The following is a 20,728-nucleotide window of genomic DNA, read 5'->3' on the forward strand; positions in this document are numbered from 1 at the left end:
ATGCTATTTATCTCTACTTAAACTAGGACATGGCTCCAGACTATATGTGTTTTGCATTCTCAGCCAATGGATTTGTGCACAGAAATAGGATGCTAAGATACTCAGATACCTAAATTATTCAGTGTTATTCATATTTCAAGTAGCAATAAATTTATATTATTATTTGAAGGTTTTTTCTTCTGCATCCACCCATGTTATCTGTGTTGATGTACACTTTGTTTCCTGGTGGAGCATCAGGTCTGGATGCCAAATGGAGCTGTACCTGCTGGCTTTGATGCAAAGCAGAGTTAGTGCCTGCAGCCTAAGGAGCCTGACATTCCTGTTCCATATGACTTTGCCTCTCTGGTGACAAAGAATACGGTATCAAAAATATCTGTATGTCAACACCACCTTCTGTGTGTGTATGTCCAGAAAGTATTCCAAGGCTTTTCCCAACTTCATTTTGGACAGACAGCAGTGTGGGACATACATGTGCCCTCGATATTGATTTTAATGGAAGAACTTTGCATCAAAGCCAGCAGGTACAGCTTCATTTGGCATCCAGACCTGATGCTCCATCCGGAATGACTCAGGAGGAAACAGCCACCACTTTTCCTGTCTTGCTAGGGTCCCTCATGAGCTGGTTTGATGTGTATCAGAGAATGGGGTCATAAGGAAGCTGGAAGTGATGTTGTCCTGGCTGAAGACTATTTTTCCAGGTAGCTTTCCCCAGTTTTACTTTTTAAGTTAGCAGTTTCCTTGAGAACTAAATATAACAGGGAAATAATATCATGTGCTTAAAATTTTCCTAACTTTATGAACAACTCTTCAGTTTTGTTCTGCCAGAAGGGTCAGAATTCTTCCCCAGCAAGATACCTGGGAATTCCTCAGAAGCCAGGAAGCATTCAGACACTAAAGCCAGTTTTGCTGGCATATCACCATCTGATCCTAACTCACCCAGCAACAGAAGGGCTAAGAGCTGTCACTCTGAATAACTTTACTGCCTACATCTTTGGCAAGTTGAGTCTGAATTTAACTAAAATCACAGCTTGCAGCAAGAATATTTATGAACTAGGAAACCCTCCTGAATCGTATAAGGGCAATCTTTTATATATATACATACAGATATATATGTGTGTGTGTGTATATATATGAATTTTCACACCCTCTCCCCTTCCTCCTATCTTCGTGTTAGCAGCCAGCAATGTGGCCACTCTGGTTGCCTAGGAAGCTGATTGCTGCTCCTAAAGGATCTGTTTAAAATTCTGATCTGGATTCTAGTCAGGTACGTGAGACCCTGGGAATGGAGCTCTTGAAGTGGGGGGTACTTTCCCTTTCCCCCCTCTCCTCAGCTCCTCTGGACTGAGAGAAGGCAGCTGTGCTGCTTTGCCAGACAGAGCAGCTGGGCTTGGTTACCCCTAGAACCAATTAAGTGCTGGAAGAATGGCTTGCCTTATTCCAGGGAGACAGAAGGAGCTGTTTGGGATCATAAATGACACTGGAGAGTAGCTGTGTATGCATGCAGTTATTTTAAGTGTTGTTTTTGAGGCTTTTTCTATGCACCTGCCGCCTTTTTGGGCATTTGTACTTTTATCTGCATTGTTTGAAATGCAAATAAAAGCAATGATACATATTCAGACAATCTGAGACCTGTGTTTCAGACGACTATGCTGAACCTTTTGTGGAGTTTCTTTTCAGAAGCTAATTCTAGTGGAAAATTACTAAATGGAGCTTTAAATAGGTGAAATAGTAAGCTGGCCAAATAGTGCACCTATCAGTGAGGCAAAGGAGGGTGCTCTCTCCAAGTTGGTTTCCATCCCATAGCTCTACTATTTGGAGAGACAAAGCAGGGTTTCTAAGAGGAAAGTTCCTTAACATTTAATTTTGGCCTAAGGCTGTCCCAAAAGCTGTCTGTCACACCTCATTATATGTGCTGTTCAAACCTAGATAGGCATTCAGAGTAACACCTGGAGAAAAGTCTATGAATACAATTACTGATTATCAATGCAAGAGATACTCATTAAAAGAGATCTTAGATAGTAGCAAAAGCTAGAGTCACTTGTTTATGCTCTTAAATGAGTGTAGGATCTCATTTAAAACTGCTTTGAAGTGTGAGTTATGAACAGGAACCCTTTGATCAGAACTGAAGTATGATGTGTCATAAGGTGTATGCCAAAATAAAGAAACCACTTAAGCTTTTTCTCCAGAGGCACTGAGCAAAGGAGAGCTATGGTTCCCCTACTGTGTCTCATGCTAGCAAGTCCATTTCTCCAGCAAGTGCTGGAGAATTTGGGCTGTGAAGATTGCTGCTGAACATCTGAAAGTGGGAAATGGCACTTGGTTTTCTGCTGGACTAGAAATAAGAAATGCTCTATGTAAGTGTTTTATTAGTGTACTTATAAAACCTATGTTCTACTGCATACATTCCCCCCCCAAGTGTGGTCCCACATATTTCCTCTTTCAAAAGTTTTGACTTAAATTTGTGGTTAACTTCAAATTAAATTTGTGGTTACTGCTGCTTGCAGCAATTTCTCCACAAAGAAGTGACAACCAGCTCTTTTCTTCAAAATACATCACTCTGAACACTTAGAAAAAGTACAGCTGGAATGTGATGGGCAACACTTCCATGTGGTGATTCTGTCCCATGAGTGCTAAACTAACTTTGTAGGTAGCTGACTGCATTGTGGTTGGGTGACTTCACTGGTCTTTGCCATTCTGCCATGCACTGGCAATACTCTTGTGGCTCCTGCTGGGATAAAACATGGACCTGCTGGGAGCAGAGGCCTTTATTTTAATCCAATGATTGATCTGCATCCAGCTCCATGGCAATGGGATGTGGGGAAAAAAAAAAAAAAGAGGAGGAAGTAATAGGCCAGACTAACTGTCCAAGTTACATTTGCTCAGAGGTCCTAGTTTAAGTCCTGCAAATAAATCAGTAATTTTCCAAATGAAGGGGTATTATATCCTTCAGGACACAATAATGAGGAAATAGCATTCTTCTGTTCACTCTGAAAAATAAATGGAGTTTTCTATAACGTTTTGAGTTTTCTATCCAAAAGAAAGGGCAATATTGGCATGCACAGCCAGATAAGGCATATTCTTCTGTATCTTTCTTCACCTAGAAACAATGTAGAATTTGTAATTATTATTTGGGATTTAATCAATCCATGAAAGAGTAGAGGAAAATAACGAGATATGTGGTAATATTCCTAGTATGTACTTTAATTACTGATTGCTTGATTACTGCTGAAACTGATGAGGCTGAGTGTGATATTATCAGGAACTAAATCCTGATAGAAGGAGATGAAAACATAACATTTAACATGATCATGATACTCTGCAAAATAGCATCTTTGAGGGTTGGATTGAGCTACTCCCTGCAGAGATAATTTAAATGCTGTAAAGCCATATATGTAGAAATGTTGATGAATAAGATAATAGGCAGCCTCTAAGGAAAACAGAAGCTCCTTTAATGCAAAAGAAGGGTTACAGAAATCTCTGTGCATGGCTGTGGCACCATATCCAAATCAACAGTTACAACATTATTAAAAGATTCCAAAAGATCTAGTGAGACTTAGAGTCTGGGAATTTAATGGGTAATGATATTTTCATCCTAGTAAGTTACAGGAATATAGTTTTGAAATATACATGAGTCACCAAGGCACTCAAAGCTATAAAATCGAGGGTAACTTTGTCAGGCATTGGACAGATACACCACATGACATCTGGAATGACACAGGGACATGCACAAAGCAGCTGAAAGAGGTGACATCAGACCTCAGGTATGTGGTGGTGAAAAGAGGCATAAATAACTGTTTTCAAAGGGGTTTCCTTCCAGACTTGGCATTTTCTGTAATATACTTAAAAGCAGTAGGACTGAAACACAAAGCATCTCAGCCAGTAATTAGCAAAATGAAAATAGTGCTTGCTAAGAATGTCACCTTTTACTAGATGGAGAGTGAGGACTCTCTGAAGCATCCAGGCGTGTAGCTGAGAAATCCAGCCCAAGTCAAACAATGGAACTGAAAGAATGCTTCAGATCACTGAAACTCCTCTGTTCCTAAAAGAAGAAAAATCCCCACCCACAGACTTAGAAGGTCTGAAACTGTCAGTGAAGAAATAAACCTAGAAGTGAAACAAGTGCATGCAAATATTACTTCATATAAAATACTCTCACACAGTCCAAGGATACAATAGCTTAAAAGTGCCCCAAACCTTTCTTTATGCACAGAACTGGCTGTAAACCTATCTATCAGGCAGTAGATGGGATCTAGCTGGTATTTTGGGTAAAGTATTTGAGTTTACTCCCTGATTCTCCTTTCTTGCAGAAGTATTAACTGTTGGATTAAATAGAAAAATGAATTATTTTATGCTGTGAAATCGAATTGATTGTGTACAATGTGTGTTAGAATTTGTCTGCATTTATGAACTAACCCCTAACTAATCCTTCTCCCAAGGATCTCCACATGACAGTTTCTGAATCCTAAATCCTTTTTGAACTGCACTTTGTTCTGGAGGGCTGTGGAAATGTGACTGCCCTGGCAAACATTTGCCATCATGGCAAATCACTGTTTCCATGCAGAGATAATTGTTCTGTAAGGTGTTTTCTGCTTTCTGGGTAGGGGAAGATCACATTTCTTTGTGCTATGGTTGGGCATTTTGCTATCCTAACATGCCTTAAAGTGATCTGGTGAACTGCAGTCAGAACTCGCTGTCCACATCTAGGGGTCCATAGTTTGTCTTCCACTCCTCTACCAGCCATTTTTTTTTTTCAGATGGTTACACTGGTTTTATACAAAATAAGAAAATTATTGTGATCAATTAGGTCTAGTCTGATGTGATGCTGGTAGCAGAGAAGAACAGCTGTGCCTGCATTTGATGTGCAGCAGTGGTTTGCAGGCTGCTGAGCAGCTCTGGGGATGGCTTTTGCAGAGCAGCAGTGGGGAAAGGCTCCATTCTGCTCTGCAGCTGAGCAGCCCCTTCCCACACTGCTCTGCAGTCTGTTGGTTAAAACTAGATTAATTCCTACTTCTTATCCCAAAGAGAAAGTTGGAGAACCTCAGCACATTTCCAGGTGAAATCATACCAGTCATGCACAAGTACAAGTTTAGCCAGGAAACCATGCCCAATCCTTTTCCTGGATATGTTGGCTCTGTGGAGGTGCAACATCAAAGAAAGAAAACTTGGCTCCGTGCTGCTGTTGTCAGGGCTGTGGTCACCAGTCACAGTGACCCAAGAGCAGAGGCCACAGAGGTGAGTGTGTCTGCTGGTCTGGCAGAGCAGTGTGACAGCACAGCTGGAAGCTGGCAGAAGTATCCAGGGCTGCAAGTGGAACCATGGGAGTGTGAGAACCACAGAAATTCTTCAAGGTGCCTCCTTACTGCAACTAAAGATGCTGATGCCACATTTTTTTGTGACAGTGCATAGTTTTGTACAGAAAATCACTCTATGAAAAGGCAGTGTCCTTTTCATACAGAGGAGTCTTTATTCAAATAAAGGGAGAGAGTCCACTTTCTCTCTCAAGGTTTTCAAGGGTGCAGCCTGCCTTTTACCCTGAACCCCCAGTGTGTGTCTCTCTTCCTTTCCCCACTGGCTGAGCTGCTACGAAGGCTCAGCCTTCCCAAACCACTTACCCCATATTCCCACGTTGAACCTGGCATTTTACCCTTGTGCAGACCCTTGTCTATTCCAGGAGTCAAGGTGTCTTGGCCCGGTAAGGAACCCGCTTTTTGAAGTTGGCAGAGACTCCAAGACCCATTTCAAAGACATTAACACCCATACCTTCACCCATCGAATTGTTTGTAAAGACATTAGCACACATCTTTCCTATCACTTTTGATCACCTAGCATTCACATAGGCTCTGCATCCACATGCCAGAGTAGGTGTGTAAAGGGAATTAGGGCATTCCCCAAATCTGCAGAATTGATTTTAGGGTCTGGTTTAGGGATACATGAAAAATTGGTGTATTTGAAAGGTTGCAGGATTGAACAAGCACTCCTGCTAGTGGAGTAGAATTGGCTCCTGTGAGGGGACAGGCTGGTTAACTGGGAACTGCTTTGTTTGGAGCAAATCCTGGTGACTACTGTGCAAGTTATGGAATGAATTCACTTTTATCAGCTGCACAGGAGAACTGTTTGTTATATCTTCGTACTGAAATTTGTCGCATTTCTTCTAAAGGGCCGTGACAGCTTCCAGCCGTACTCCGGTGAGTCAGGAATCAGAAGAACGCGCCAGCGGAGCGAGCGGCGGTACCCACCGCGCCCAGCTGCATCTCCGGGGAACCGACAGCCATCCTCTGCAATGCTGCCAGCTAAAAGCAGCGGGAAGTTGAAAACCAGGGCTGGGGCGTGGGGAACTCGGGCTGGGTGCCCGCTGTTGGCCCCGGAGCCTCTCGCTGCTCTCCGCCGCTGCGGCTGTGCGAGAAAGCGGCTTCAGAGGGCTGACCCTTCCCGGCTCCTCGGCGGGCGGGCCGCGTATGCGGCGGGGGGCAGCGGGCGCCGGTCGCGCGTGGCTGTGGGACCGGCCCGTCCCGTCGCGGCCGTGCCGTGCGGAGCTGCCCGGGCGGTGGCGGGGCGGCGGCGGCCGGCAGGGGGCGCGGGCGGGCGGCGTGGCCGGGGGGGCGGCGCCAGGGTGGGCCGGGCGCTCGGCGGGCGCGGAGCCGCGGCCGTGGCGTGGCGGCTCCGGTGGCTCCAGCTGCGGGCCCGGGAGGAGGCGCCGAGCTCGGCCAGGCAGGTAAGGGGCGGCTGCGGGCGGGGCTGGGCCCCCTCGGGCAGGTGGGACAGCGCCCGGGGCGCGCCGCCGGGGAGCGCTGTGCCTGGTGCCCCGGTACGCCGCTGCCGGGTCCGCGGTGCTCCGCTGCCCCGGTAGGGGCTCGGCGGAGCGGGCGGGCGGTCGCTGCCGACGCCCGGGGACGGCGGGGGTGCGGCCCGTGCCCGGCTCCGAGAGGGGCGGCGGGAGCGCTGCGGGCGCGGAGCCTCGGCCCGGCCGGCCTGGCGGGCGGGGGCTCGGCCGGCGGGGCCTCGGGGCGGGTCAGCCCCGCAGCCCTGCCCCGGACGGGAGCGCGGCCGGACCCGGGCTGTGCGAGACCCGCGGGCAGCGAGCCGCGTGTGAGCCGGTGCCGGTGTGTGCGAGCGGTGCAGGGCAGGGGCTGGCGGGGCTCGTTCCCCTGCGAGTCCCCGCGTGTGCCCGCCTCGGCTGGCAGCGAGCGGCAGCGGGGCTGGAGCGGCGCTGCCGCGGATACCGGCGCTGCTCCGGGTCCCGGGGCTGCTCCGGGTGCCGAGGCTGCTCCGTGTACCCGGTGCTGCTCCGGGTGCCGGGACTTGCCATCCATTGTTGGCGGATACACTGTGGCCGGAGTGCAGTAACTTCGTGCATCCACCTGTTTCCTGATGCCTCTTTAGCGTGTCCCACAGCATGCTTTGCATCGCAAGTAGTTAACCTAGATATTTCTAGGGCCTTGAAAAGACTTCTTATTGTATTTCTGTGCTGCAGGTTCCCGAATAATAGCCCCGAGCGTTTTGACGAGCGTGAGCTTCTCATTGAAAGTGTGTTCTGAGGTGGACCCTGTCTTGGCCTTTGTGCAGTGTGACCCTTAAAAAAAAACAAAACAAAACTCTGAAAGTGTGTTCTAAAGTGCTGGGAAGTAAGGAGTAAACAATGCATTTGTAAACGCTGTAACCTGAATTTCTGGACTGATCACTTTACATAAAGTCTTTGAAATTACAGGGTAGGAAAAGCATGTGTAATGACTTTAAAAGCCTTTTATTTTGTCTGGCATCATAGTCTCAGATGGGCATCTGAGTACAGATCTTAAATTTCCTCTTCTACAAATTTTACAAAGATATTTTTATGTGATGAAAAAGTCAGTACTGAATAAGTGGCTCTATCTTTGACTAACTGCAAAGGCTGTCACATATAATAAGTTATTGTGCCAGTATTACAATAGTAATGGGATATTAAACGAGCACATTTTGGCAGTAAGTAGCTGTAATACTCATGCCCTGTTTTGACGTCTCTAGAAGGAGGATTAGCTCAGACAGAACTTGTAGTGGGAGGGTGTGAGTGAGATGAAAAGCAAAAGCTGCTTAATTTTAATCTTCTCAAAAAGGTAACTACAAGTAGTGCACATGGTTAGAACACATATGCTCCTCTCTAATGGCTTTTAATTGTAGTGTCTTGATTGTGTAATGTAAACTCAGTAGTGCTGAAATACTACATTTATAAGACTCAGTCCATACTGAACAAGCTCCCTCTTCTGGGGCAAAGGAAGCGTTGAGGGACAGAGGTGTCATAGGAAGGTCTGACAACAACAGATCTGTAAAATGGCTTTGGTGTAACTGAGGCTGTGTCTGTACCTGTGTAGAGGTGTGCCTCAGGTTAGGCTGCAGGCTTTAACTTGTTAAAAACTTGTTTAACTTGTAAAAAACTTGCTTAAATAGTTGAATTTGCATGATTGGGAGCTTCATTTTCTTTAAGAGCTTTCTTTTGTCTTCTGAGCTTTTTTTTATTTTTGTTTGGTTTTAGAGGTGGGCATCTTGGAGTGAAGAAACACAAAAAGCAATGCTTCATGGTGTGCAAAATCACTGTTCCCATGAAGTGTGCTTCCTCCAGTGCTTTTATTAGGGGTGTGTATTTTTACACACTTAGCATAACCTCCCTAGACAAACAAAACCTAAAGTGTCCTTTGGGGTTTCTTATGTATGTCTTTTTTTATTTTCACAATCTCTTAGGAGACCTTTGAAACTAGACTTTTGGGTAATTTTTCTGATGAAGTTGCAAATATTAAAAAGAAAAAAAAATCTTTTACATATAAAGGCTTTGTATCTTAAGTGTGTCTGCATGTTATTGCCCAAAAAATGAATGGTGGATTCATGTGGTTCTAAGTGTGACTTTTATCTGGATTTATGGTCAGTTCTAGTTGCATATTCTCATCATCTCCCCACAATTTTATCTTTTGGCCAACAATAGCATGTTGGCAATTAATTAAGTGGAAAACCACTGTGAGATATGTGTTGCTCACAAGCATGCGTCACATGAGCATAGGAATTAAATGTTAATCCACCTACTAACATATGCTTTATGATTTAGATTTTTGGTTTATGATGGATGCCAGAGGGGAGCTGGTGGTACTTTAATTGTCACAAAGGGTGGAGTCTTCAAATCTGCCTCTACCAAAGGGATGAAGGTGCTCTCTCAAGGAGCTTGGGAATGTGCACAAAATACTCAGCTAGTGCTTTGGCTGTTTGGAGAATCATTTGGTGAAGGAGGTGTGAGCAGACTAAAGAAGATGGAGTTTGTTATAGGGGATGCAGGAAAGTTTTGGGAGTTACTGGTAGATAGTTACCAATAATGTGCATGGAAGGGTATTGTGGCAGCCTGACAGGCACTGGGGCAGCACACACACAAATGTTGCCAGACAGCAGCCTCAAGGGTGAGAAAAGAGCTGCTTAAAAAGAGCCTCAGTGGTCCAAATATTGGACAAAGAATGTAGTTTGGGTCAAAACCGTCCCAGCAGTGCATCGTATTTGGGAAGTGTTTGAACATAGCCTTTAATCTTGATTCCCTGGGAGAGGGAGGCAGTAAGTGAGCATTGGTTCACATTCAGAAGGGTGTATTTAAAAAACTCTGGCTTGGGTGGTAAATTATATACAAAAAATAAAACTTAAATTTTGGAGCAAAAAGGGAAGAAATGTCAAATGCTTGGGAGGAGACTTAAATGTAGATTTCAAGCAAGATTTTTACTTGCATGGGTTTGAGTGTCATGGTAATTTTAATGGACTTGTATTAAAATACTGCAGTACTGATAAAATATTGTGCTTCATAATGCATATTTTCTTATTTTCTTTTATGTGCTTTTGAGAATGCTTTCTGTAACAGCGAATGGAAATGCAGGCCAGTGTATGGCATAAGTTACACAGAGACAGAATTGGAAACAGTTGCTCATAAAGCTGTGCAAAGGCTGATGATGACTGAAGGTCTCTGTAGCAGTTTTCCAGGATGATACTAGGAATGCTGTACAGACTGTGACATGCTTCATATTCTGTTAAAATCAGGCTGAATCCCAAAGTGAGTCCCCTGAAGCAAGCATGTAGCTTTGCACACTATTTAGGGCAGATGAATTTGGGAAATTTTATTGTCTAAAATTTGTAGGGGAGGATACATGAGTCTTGACTTAAGTCAATGTAGGAGCACATGGCTTGTTTTGTTCCATTTGGTTTAGGTTAGAATTCAAAATTCTTGTTCTTGTTTGTCTTGAAAATATTAGATATTCTCTGATTACAGCTGGGTGAGGCATTTTCTTGTTCAGTGAAGAAATATAAGAGTGGGAAGGTGTACTGTGACAAATGGCATTTACAATTCTTTTTGAAAAAACAGATAATGCCTGAATCATCAATGTAATGGTTCATCCTAAGCAGCAAGAAAGAGCTTTTTTTTTTTTTTTTTGCATTGTGCAAGCTGATAATAGAAACATTTGCCAGGAGGGCTACAAAGGTAGATGGTAAGTGTGTGATTAGGCTCTAAGTGGTTCTGATGACAGGCAGAGGATTCAGAGCAAGATTGACAGGCTATTTCATATTGATTAGAGAAGTAAACTGGGTTTTGAAAAGATAGACAGCTGGCATATTTCTTAACTGATTTTTGGAAGCTGACATAATTAGGCTTATTTGTTTGTGCTACATGGTGAGCACTTTCAGAATGGCTGTCTGGAAATACTCATCAGGGGCTGTTTTTCAGCTGATCCATTCATAGTTTCTTCTGCCACCCAAAACTTCAGCATGAACCAAGAATGAAGTCAGTTTCCCCTGAAATTGTCACACTCATGGTTTGCCTTGTGAAGATAAAACCACAGACAGCACAGTTGTGTGTCAGGGTGTGCGCTGATGAATGTCCCCGTTACCTGGGGGTGGAGGGTGCTGTGCTGTGCCTTGCTGCTGCTGGCAGTGCTGATGGGGACCCTGCAGACACACAGCTGGTACCCTCAGTGCTTAATCACTGTTAAAAGGACAGAGTGATGCTGGCACAGGTTCTTGCACTTTGCCCTGCATTTCTCATGCATTATTCTCCTTCCCTGTGTCTGTGGTTGTGATGTTGGTTTGTTGATTGCTCCTGAGTCTGAACACAGCCTTGTGTTTCTTTGAAGACCTTTGGGTACCTTCATGGGGAGCTTCTGTGGGCTGATAAAATGTAAAACCAGCTAAGCAAATAAAGCAACAGAACTGGAGCCAAAGGGCCCTTCCAAGGGAATGCTGGGACGTGATGTTTAATGCCAGCACTGTTTACCTAAACCTATTTTTATTTTTCCTTTCGAAGCAATAACTCTCCTGTCTGCACCTGTGTGTTCAGCTGTCTCTCTGTGTAAGATGATGTGTTCCTAGTGGTTAGCTTGTGCTGCTGCCATGAGGATCCAGGGAAGAGCCAGGCATGCCCTTTTGCCAGCAGCATGGCACTTTTCCCAGTTTGTTGCCTGTGTTATTCCCCATTCAGCTCTCAAGCAGCCAGGCGAGTTGGCAGCTGTGCAGAGTGCTGTGGGGAGGAAAGGGCAGCAGAAAATGCTGACTGTGTGCTAATGCATCTGTGTAATCACCATTCTGGGGTTAGATTGCAGGAAGATGACAAAACTGCTGAAGAAAGTATGTTTAATCTTTTATTTTTTTCCTCTCCAGTATGAGTTGCAGTGGGTAATAGTAGAATGTGTGGAGAAGCACAAGTTTTCCATTTGGAACAGAAGTGTGTATCTGCCCTGTAATTTTGAATCCTTGAGATTTTATGGAAGCGGTTGAATATGGAAGTTTTAGGTGACCTGACATATAAAACCAGGATGGAACAGATCTCATGCAGGGCTATAGGCAGAAGAAGACTCTTTTGGGATAAGGGTCAAAATATAGCTTGAGCACAAGGACAGGATAGAGTGGAAATGTGATGGGTAAAAATCCATGTCATCCCTTCCATCCCTCTTGCAACACTTACCAGGTTGTTGCACTGCCATTTTCCACATCTATAATTAAGCTAATTTAGTAAAATGGTGTTTTACTGCCTGGAAAGCTCTCAGCAGTGGCCAAATCAGCAGAGGTAAAATGGTGAATTTTGGGGTGAGAGTGGTGAGTGGTGCATTTCCCCCTGACAGCTGTGGGGGAATGGCTGGGGCACTGGGTTCAGATTCTGGCAGTTCCCCAGAGGGTGAGTGTGAAGGACCAGGTGAAGATGGGGCACAAGACAGGATGGAGAATGGGCTGAAGAGAGAAAGGCTCCCTAAATCCATTCAGTTTGGATACTGTGAGCCAATCAACCTGTGTGGGCCCCTGAGGTCTGTGAGTGTGTAACTTCCACCAGCAGGATATGTATGTGTGAGCTAGGGTATAAACTGACCCAGGATAAGGTCATTTGGAATGAAAAGAAGTGCAGATTTGGGAACTCAGATCACATTCTGAAATCAAATCTAACCTGAGTGGAAGAGCTGACAAGCAGTGAAAAACACTGTCCTTAATGCTAACATCATCTTGAACATTACATGGGATAAATTTGACTCAGTGTGGGAAAATAAGCATTTCTCTGTGTTTATGAGGTTTCTTCACTGATCTGTTTATTCCACTTGTCTTCCCTGGTTGTTCACAACAGGCTTTGAGTGCATCCCTGCAATGTTTACTTTCAAAGTTAGTGCCAGAAGAAGTTATTTGCCTCAGGACACAGCCCCTGACACTGGGGCACAGGGAGGCTCAGGAAACATGCACAGGGGAGTGTTCTAGCACGAGATGGAGTTGTTCAAACAATTCAAACTGTAAAAAGTAAAACCTTAACTTAAAAACAAACCCCAAAAATAATTTAATGATTTAAGCATGTTAACTGCTTTGCCTTTGTGTGCTTTTTTGGAGCTGTGATGTTATCTGATCAGCCACTGGCTGTGATCTGGGGGTGATTAGGACCTATGCTTATAGTTATGAGCATATGGCATATGGCTTTTAAATGGTAAGTTTAAAATAATTACATCCTGGTGCTGTTTTTAAAGAATTATTTAATTATCTCTATGTTCTAGAATGGTTTTGCTTCCAGTTAATATTCACTTCTGGCCTGGAGCCATCAAAATCATAAGGTTTCCTTCAAGTTTCATAATAATGTTAAAATAGAGTTGCTCAGTTTCCTTTAAGGAAGTAAAAGAACTTCCTTTGCTTTGAGTTTTACTTTCTCTGCAGTTCAAAGGCTTGTATGACCTAGTATTGCATAGGAAAGGGAGTAGGAATATGGGGACGTTCCTGAAGAGCACAACAGAGACTTGGGCTTCTGACAGATTTTCCTGGGTATTAAAATTTGGTTCAAGCAGAGCCTCCAAAGTGCTGTGCTGGACTGATGGGTTGGTATTGACTTCAAGTTTTTTAAGACTTCTACACAGTAGTGTATGACATTGATCTTATTTCCAACCAAAAGGAGATAATCAAAGCCAGATCAAAACACTTACTGAAAAGTTTGTCTGAACTGAGGCATCTCTTGAGCTAAGGGTTTACGTGGTCCAAAGGAAACCAAAGTTAAGGACACCTACTCCTGGAAGTATTTAATGATCTCCATTTGCTGTTCAAATGAGTAAACCATGTGAAACCTATAAAGTCATAGCTGGAAAACCAAAGGCCAAAGCAGGGGGACTTTCAACAATTCATAAAAGGAATATGAAAACAAGAGAAGAGATTTTAAGCTAGCAAAGAAACTGCAGTGGTCTCTTCAGTAGTTAAGATTTGGGTATGCCATGAAGTCTGACTTTTTAAACAGAGGAATTGCTTATGATCCATTGTTATTTGAACTCTGTTGAAGGCTTTGTAATTTGACAGATTTTATTATAGATTGGATTTTATTGGTAGACTGTAACACACCAGAGAAGCTTCTCTGTGGTCTGAGGGAAGCAGTTCATGCTGTATCTTGTTCTGTCCAAAATGCAGCTTCAGATTCAAACCCACATCCATCTTCAGGGATTGTGCTGCACTCAGAGCCCTTAGAGCAGCATTGGCTGTGCCAAGCAGACATTTCTGGGAAGGAGCTCAGAGATTCCTGTGGGTGCTGTGTGGAGCTTTCCTTGGCATTTTCCATGCTGGGGAGCAGAGCTCAGGCATGGAGGTTCCTACCTGGGCTCTGAGCCCCCAGAGTGAAGTGATGCATCAGTGACTAAAAGTATGAATCAAAAGGGAGAGCATGTGTGAGCTGGCAAGTGTGAATTTTGCTGCTGACCACTGTTTTGTCCTCTGGTCTAAACAGATGTCTAAATCTGTGAGAAAGCAGAACATAAAGGACTCTGCAGACAGCTTGGAATAAACATTCCATAATTGTTTCTATGTGCAGCCCTGCCTTTTCCCTTTGTTTACTGTCAGAGCTAATTTAGACTTTTGTTATGTTCCTCCAGGCAGGGGCATGTCATCCCTGTGTCCTGGCTGATGGGAACACTGGATATTCTGTGTCAACAGCCCAGTGAAGCTGGTAGGAGCAAAAATGCCTTTGCTGCCAGGGTGCTGCCAGAGCCTGGGCACAAAGGCAGCAAGCTGGCTCCAAGCTGAGCCTCTAAAGGAAAAGTGTTCTGGGAGAAAAGGAGACTGAATTTATAGTGGTTTTATTTATTTATTTTTAATGAAAGGATGTACAGGATGCAGAAATAGTATTTGAATTGCAGCTGTTGGAGAACTTCTCTCACATATACTGATAATTCTAGGAATAGCAGAGAGCATGGAGAAGGAAAACAGTGTTCTGGGGCAATGACTTCATCCCCAAAGAATCAGATATTTATAGTATCTTATATTTTGAAACTATGTTTTTATCTCTAAATTAATTCATGTATTTACTTATATTTTTCTTATTAATAGTTCTAGGAACCACTGATTATGTAGAAACTGCAGTACTGATCCCATTTAGAGAATTCATGTCAGAAATTATTGTGCTTGGTTTAAAAAAACACCCCTGTGTTGGTATTCAAGCGTTTATAAGGGTATTTGCAGCTCACAATTATGGCATTTCTTCCAAAGGTACTTGTTTGAATTCTCAGAAACATTTGGTTTTAGAAGTGTTTCTTTACAAGACGATTAGTGGTCAGAGTACAGGGAGGTAAGATGACACACCTAAATGGTTTGCTGTGCAAGGGTGAAAAAAACAATTAAAATCCAACACTTCAAGATCTTTGCATGCTTTTTTAACAGTTCTTACGCCTTTTTTTTTTTACTCACTTATGTTTGTTCAAGATAACATGGGCATCATTTCATCAGAAAATTGATGAATTGAAATTCCAGAAACTGGAGATTTCTGGCTGCAGAATAAGTCAACTTCCAATGCTGTGAAACTCATAAAGAATAGTTGCAGTATTCTAAGGTTACACTGCATTAACTATAACATTAATACACAAAACTTAAACATAGATGTCTCTGTGTGACTGTGTTTATTGGCCAGTTTCAGGAGATTCATAGACTGGTGGGTTCTAAGTTCAGTAAAACAAATACATTCTAAAGGACTTAGACTGGCAAAATCAAATGCAAACCCAAACTATGCAAACACTTGTTCTGCTCACATCTCTTGGCATCTGTATCTGAGAGAAGGCAGCTCCTAATGGTGACTGAGTAGGACAGAACTGAGAAGAAGGAAAGCCCTCTGAGGGATGCAGACTGAAGGTGGCTTTTCTAGCTTTTCCAGTGTGAAACTTTACAAGAGTCCTGCTCAAACTTGAAAGCTGCTTAGGAGAAAGAAGTGTTTAAAATGTTCACCAGTTTGTCTGCTTGTGCACCTTGAGGTTTAAAAGCTTAGATTTTGGAGTCAAGAGAACCCTGTATTTTGAGAGCAGTGTGTTATCTTTGAGGTGTGTCAATGCTCAGCCTGGCTGGGGGTCCCTTCATCACTTCTGTGTGCTCAGCACTCATCAGGCTTACTAAATTCAGGGGTAAATCTGCTGCACAGGGAAGGTGAGCGCTGCACAGAGGAGCAGAATTGTTCAAGTAAGATCTGTTTGATCCCTTGCCTTGTGTGAAGTGGGAGCTCATGCTGCTCACTTGAAAGGCTGGGCGCTACTGCTGGGCCACTGCAATAGCTCTGCACTGTGCAGGACCAGCTGTGCCACCATGGGGATTTTGGAACTGCCTAGGTAAGGAGGAAACTTGCAAATGGAAGACAAGAAAAAGTGGATGTGGACATTTTCATGTGATAAAATATATTAAACTTCAGTGTCTTAGCTGTCTTTCTTTTTAAATCAGATACTTGTTGGTAAAATGTTAAGTGATTAAAAAATAGAATTATCTTCTAAGTAACTGTTAGTTTTTACATATTAACGTAGCCATGCTCTATTGGACAGGCACTTGCTTCTTGCTGTTTCCATGCTTTACTTGTGGAGTGGTACAAATTGTCCTTTTTATCAGGGCTTACTTTATCTTCACTTAGGTGTTGGGGGGTTTTTTTGTATGTGTGGTTTTTTGTTTGTTTTTGTTTCATGAGGCTGCTGACCTGTTTGTACTTTCATTTGAGTTTTGTGTGGCCTGTGGTTACTGACTTCCAGTTTAACTCATGGGGTGGGTGGGCTAACACAATTAACACTACTGAGCAGGTTTTATTTAATATTTTCAATGATGAACCAGTTTTACTCTTTTTAGAAATGCATTTATTTGCACCAAGTGTTGTGACCTATTTTTCTTAAATGCTTTTTTTTTTAAAAAAAAGAGTATGTTTCTTGTTTTTTTCCAATGGGAAAATGGAGAATTGTGCTGAACAGTATCCCAGATGCTGTGTTACTTTGTGATGCTGTGCAAAATGCACCCTCAGTGTTGCAGGGATCATATGTGCAATTTAAATTGCTGCTGCTACAGTGACTGCAGGGGTTTTGTGAGGGTTTCCTCACTGTGACAATTACAAGCATCAGTAACCAAGCAGGTCATGCTGACCAGAGAATTGGTTCTGCTGCATGTTCCCATTTCCACTCTGTTCTGGTTCTTGTCATGGGTCTTTATATCTCTGGTCCATTTGGTCATGATCAGAAAATCCCAGCCACTGCTTTGCATTCCTGCAGGAAAAAAATGCAAATCACTTGCAAAGTGCCAAAGAAATGGTTTGGATTGTGCCATTTGCTGACACAACAGTTTTCTGTAGTTGCTAATTCAAGAGTATGAGCTCACTGTCTGAAGTTGTCTGGGGGCTGGACTTGGGAGTAGATGAAAAATTGCCTGGTAGGCTGCTGCCCAGTGGCTGGGGAGTCATTGGTGGAGCAGCACGAGTTAAAGTGAAAGTCAAGGCAGAACTTCTCATTATAACTGATCAGGAGTTGTCATCTTTATTTCAGATGCCTTCAAAACAAGCTTTGTCAAAAAGTAAGCCTACAGATGCAAATGAAAGGCAAAAGATAGATCAAAAAGAAATGATAGTTAAAATCTCTTATGCAGTGTAGAGGTATCAGACTAATGGGTGGGTCCCTCTGTCATTCTGTGACCTGTTCTAAAACTACCTATGAATGTTACTCCAAATCAACCTTATATTGTCTGTGGGCTTTTTGTTCTTCCTCCCACACTCTATAAGCTTGCTCCAAAATACACTTTTCTCTGTCTTTGGCACATAGTTATTTACAGACTGAGCATTGCCTTCCTTTTGGGGCAAAGTCTCCATTTGTCTTTGCTGGTTTTTTCATTGTGACCACTTTTGCCATCTTATGTTTCAGTAGACAATGTCATTTTGATGCAGCACATCAGATAAATACAGTAATTTTATTGAGGCAGACTTTGAGGAGTACTATTGATTATTTATGGAGACATGCTGTTTTAATCAAGTAAACTCATTTAAGCTGTCATGGTGAGTCAGTATAATTCTGTGCTTATGCTTCATGCTGGAGAGTAGGTTTGTATTATAGATGATGCTGGTGATTTAGAGGATGTAACAGCATCAGTCAATTGGCACAGGAGTTTGGCAGTGCTGGTTTAGTGTCTCATATAATCTCACAAGTGCTTTGAAAGCATTGATGTAAAGTTATTTTCAGGGCCTGACTTAAACAAAAGAAGTGTAGCCAGTCTGGAAATGCCTTGTCTCTGGTTTGCTGAGTTGCTGGTGCTGCCAGGGGAGGTTCTGTGTGATGCCCTGGCTGGCAGTGCCCCTCCAGTGCTGAGCAGAATGTAGGTTAGTGCTGCCAGCTGCTCTGCCTGCCTGGGCTGCAGGCTGCCTGCCTCTCTCCCAGCATTTCTGGGTAGTTAATAATTTTTCCTGCCTCCCTGGGCTGGCCTTCACCATAAGGCTGTTTTTACCTTTGTGTGAGCATGCAATAACACCTTCCACCAGCACTTGTGTGAGGTTAGGTAAATACTGAGGGTGCTCTGAGTGCTGTGAGCCATTCTGGCATGTTTTGATGAGTTGAGAATTTGGATTGTGTTTAAAAGGAAAAGTTCCATTCTCTGGATAGGTATGTAGGTAGGTATGCTGCAAAAGGTGACTGAGAAGGAGCCTTTTACTTACCTGCATTTCAATGTAGGATGCTTTATTAATGACTATCCTTATGATTTTCTAAACTGTTTAAGTGTGCCACATTTAAAATTAGTGTGACTGAAATGTTTGGAGTTGTAAAAGTCACCTTTATCAAGTACTGCATTTCTACAATAGAAACAGAATTGTGGAATTGTTTAGGTTGGAGAAGGTCAAGTCCAACCGTCCCCCAGCACTGCCAAAGCCACCAGCAAACCCTGTCCCTGAGCACCACATCCACAGGTCTGTTGAATCCCTCCAGGGATGCTGCCTCCACCACTGACTGCCCTGGGCAGCCTCTGAAGAAATTTTCCCTAATATCCAATCTAAACCTCCCTATCTCAGAGATGAGCATCAATCACTGCATTTTGGGCAGGAGCTGCTGCTCCTGGCACTGAGTGCCACCTCACTGTGGTGCTCAGTGCCCTCCAAAAGCAGTGGGTGCTTCCTTGGCTCTGAACCACATTTCTGGAGCCAGCCAGGTGCTGCTGTCAGCTGCTGTGGGATATCCCTTGCTGTGGATGGAACCATCCCTTCCTGGTGTGGAGATGTTGGGGCTGAGCAGGGCCTGCACTCTGTCTGGGTAAACAGATGAGGATCAGCAGTGCCTGAATGCCAGGTTAGCAGGGGATGCTCTGCACTGCTCCTGCTCTCTGATAGTCTGTCCTGCACCCCCCAGCTGTGTTCTGCTCTGTGGTTTGTTTTGTTTCATCTGCATGTAAGAATAGGTTTTGTGGGAAGATAAGGTTGGTTTGCTTTTATTTCTCCCCCCTCCATGCTTTGTTTTACCATTTTTAGCTTAGCAATGCTCCCTTCAGTGAGTGCCCACAGTGGTTATTGCACTCCTCGTGTGCCAGCCTGGAGGAGCAGAGGCTCCAGGATTGTCTCACATCCCTTCACCTGCTTCCCTGCAGCTTCTTGCCGAGGAGGAGCTGATGGCAAATTGTGTTGACAGGCTTTTAATTAACAGCTTCTCAGCAGGAGCTGTTCCTATGCCTCATAAGTCACAACAGAGCAGCTTTTAATTTGTTAGCAAGCCAAAGTGTATTCAAAAGAAAAATCTTTCCACTTTGTAATTTCTTGAATGATGCCTTTCACACTCAATGTGAAATGATCTTGCAATTAAGGCTTAAAGCTCATTAAGCTTACTCAGGAAAACATTTTGCTAATATGAAGTGTGTAAGATCTCCTATTTTTCAGTCTTTAATTTTTCTTTTTTGTGGCAGCTTTATTTTGTGCAACAACAGTATTAATCTGTGTAGACTGTGCACAAGACCTCTTGTTCCTGAGAGCTTTTTAAAAGATTTTACCTTCTCCTTCCTGCTAAGTCTATTTTTTGCCTTTTCCTGTGGTTCCTTCTGTTGTCCCATCTGTTTGGTTGAACTGCTTTATTCTCTCCTGGTGTTTGACATACACTAATCCTTTTACCTTCTATCCTTCACAGCTTTGTTGAATTGCAGTGTGTAGTTCAGTTTTGCTTCTGCCTGCCCTTCACTAGGATGTTCGAGGATAAGCTATGATTTTTTGAAATTGAGAACTGTTGAAAATTGTTCCTTCCAACTTTCCCCCCCCTCTCTTTTTACTTTATTTTTATTACTGCTTGCACATGCCATTTATGGTGCTGTTAGCCTTTGGGAAAAATACTGTAATGACTCTGGTTTCTTGCTTCTCAGAATCTCCAGATCTTTCCATTTTTCCACAGTTTCCAAAAGCTGTAAAGGTAGTTGTCCAAGTAAAATGAGTTGGAAAGACCTCAGTCCTGCAAAATGTATGTGTATAATGGATTTCACTTACTGCAATCACACAACTCTTTTCAATACCAGCTCCAGTGGGTAAAATAAGTTCAGTGGCTCCTGAGACCTTTTTAAATACCACTAAGAAAATTAATTGGAGAGGAAGGGAATTGTGTAGAAAAAAAAATCAGGATTTTGAGGTTCTGGTTTTATCAGCACTCAGAGATTAAAATCTAAGATGGTTCATTTTTGGAGTCCAGAAGAGTTTTGGTAAGCAAATATATATTAATTACATGTGTATGTAAGACTTGTCACTCTCAAAAGCAGGAAAAATAAAGAGAGGCCTCTTTCTGTGAGGAAATAAGTTCTGGGGCAAAAAGAAGCAGTGGAGGGGAAAAAAAGTTACTTTCTGTCAACAGGTTTGAATGTTCTGTCATAAACAGAACTCAGTTCAAAGGATCTGGGAATCTCAGAAGAGTTCTTTCAAGACTAACCAATTTCCTGCAGCACACTCTCAGTGCTAGGAGGAGGCATCTCTTGCATGTAAGAGCAGCTGGTTGTTTAAAAACAA

At 43.3% G+C, this 20,728-nt stretch overlaps 2 protein-coding genes across 2 annotated transcripts in view; one reads left to right on the forward strand and one right to left on the reverse strand.

Annotated features, from left to right (window-relative positions):
• Positions 1–6,411: 6,411 nt before the first annotated feature.
• Positions 6,412–7,404, reverse strand: LOC136560836 (proline-rich protein HaeIII subfamily 1-like). Its single transcript, XM_066556903.1, has one exon. It carries the CDS (start codon positions 7,402–7,404, stop codon positions 6,412–6,414), a length of 993 nt encoding a protein of 330 aa, XP_066413000.1.
• The window catches only part of PXYLP1 (2-phosphoxylose phosphatase 1), a 47,944-nt gene continuing 33,833 nt past the window's right edge, over positions 6,618–20,728 (forward strand). The window contains exon 1 of the mRNA XM_066556515.1: positions 6,618–6,712. The gene's annotated coding sequence lies outside the window, so the exon portion shown is untranslated. The remainder of the gene's footprint in view (positions 6,713–20,728) is intronic.

The sequence above is a fragment of the Molothrus aeneus genome, chromosome 10 (genome assembly GCF_037042795.1).
Source record: "Molothrus aeneus isolate 106 chromosome 10, BPBGC_Maene_1.0, whole genome shotgun sequence".
Classification (NCBI taxonomy): Eukaryota; Metazoa; Chordata; class Aves; order Passeriformes; family Icteridae; genus Molothrus; species Molothrus aeneus.

Coding starts and splice junctions, on each gene's coding strand:
- LOC136560836 (XM_066556903.1), bottom strand. CDS start 7,404: ATGCAAAGCATGCTGTGGGACACGCTAAAGAGGCATCAGGAAACAGGT.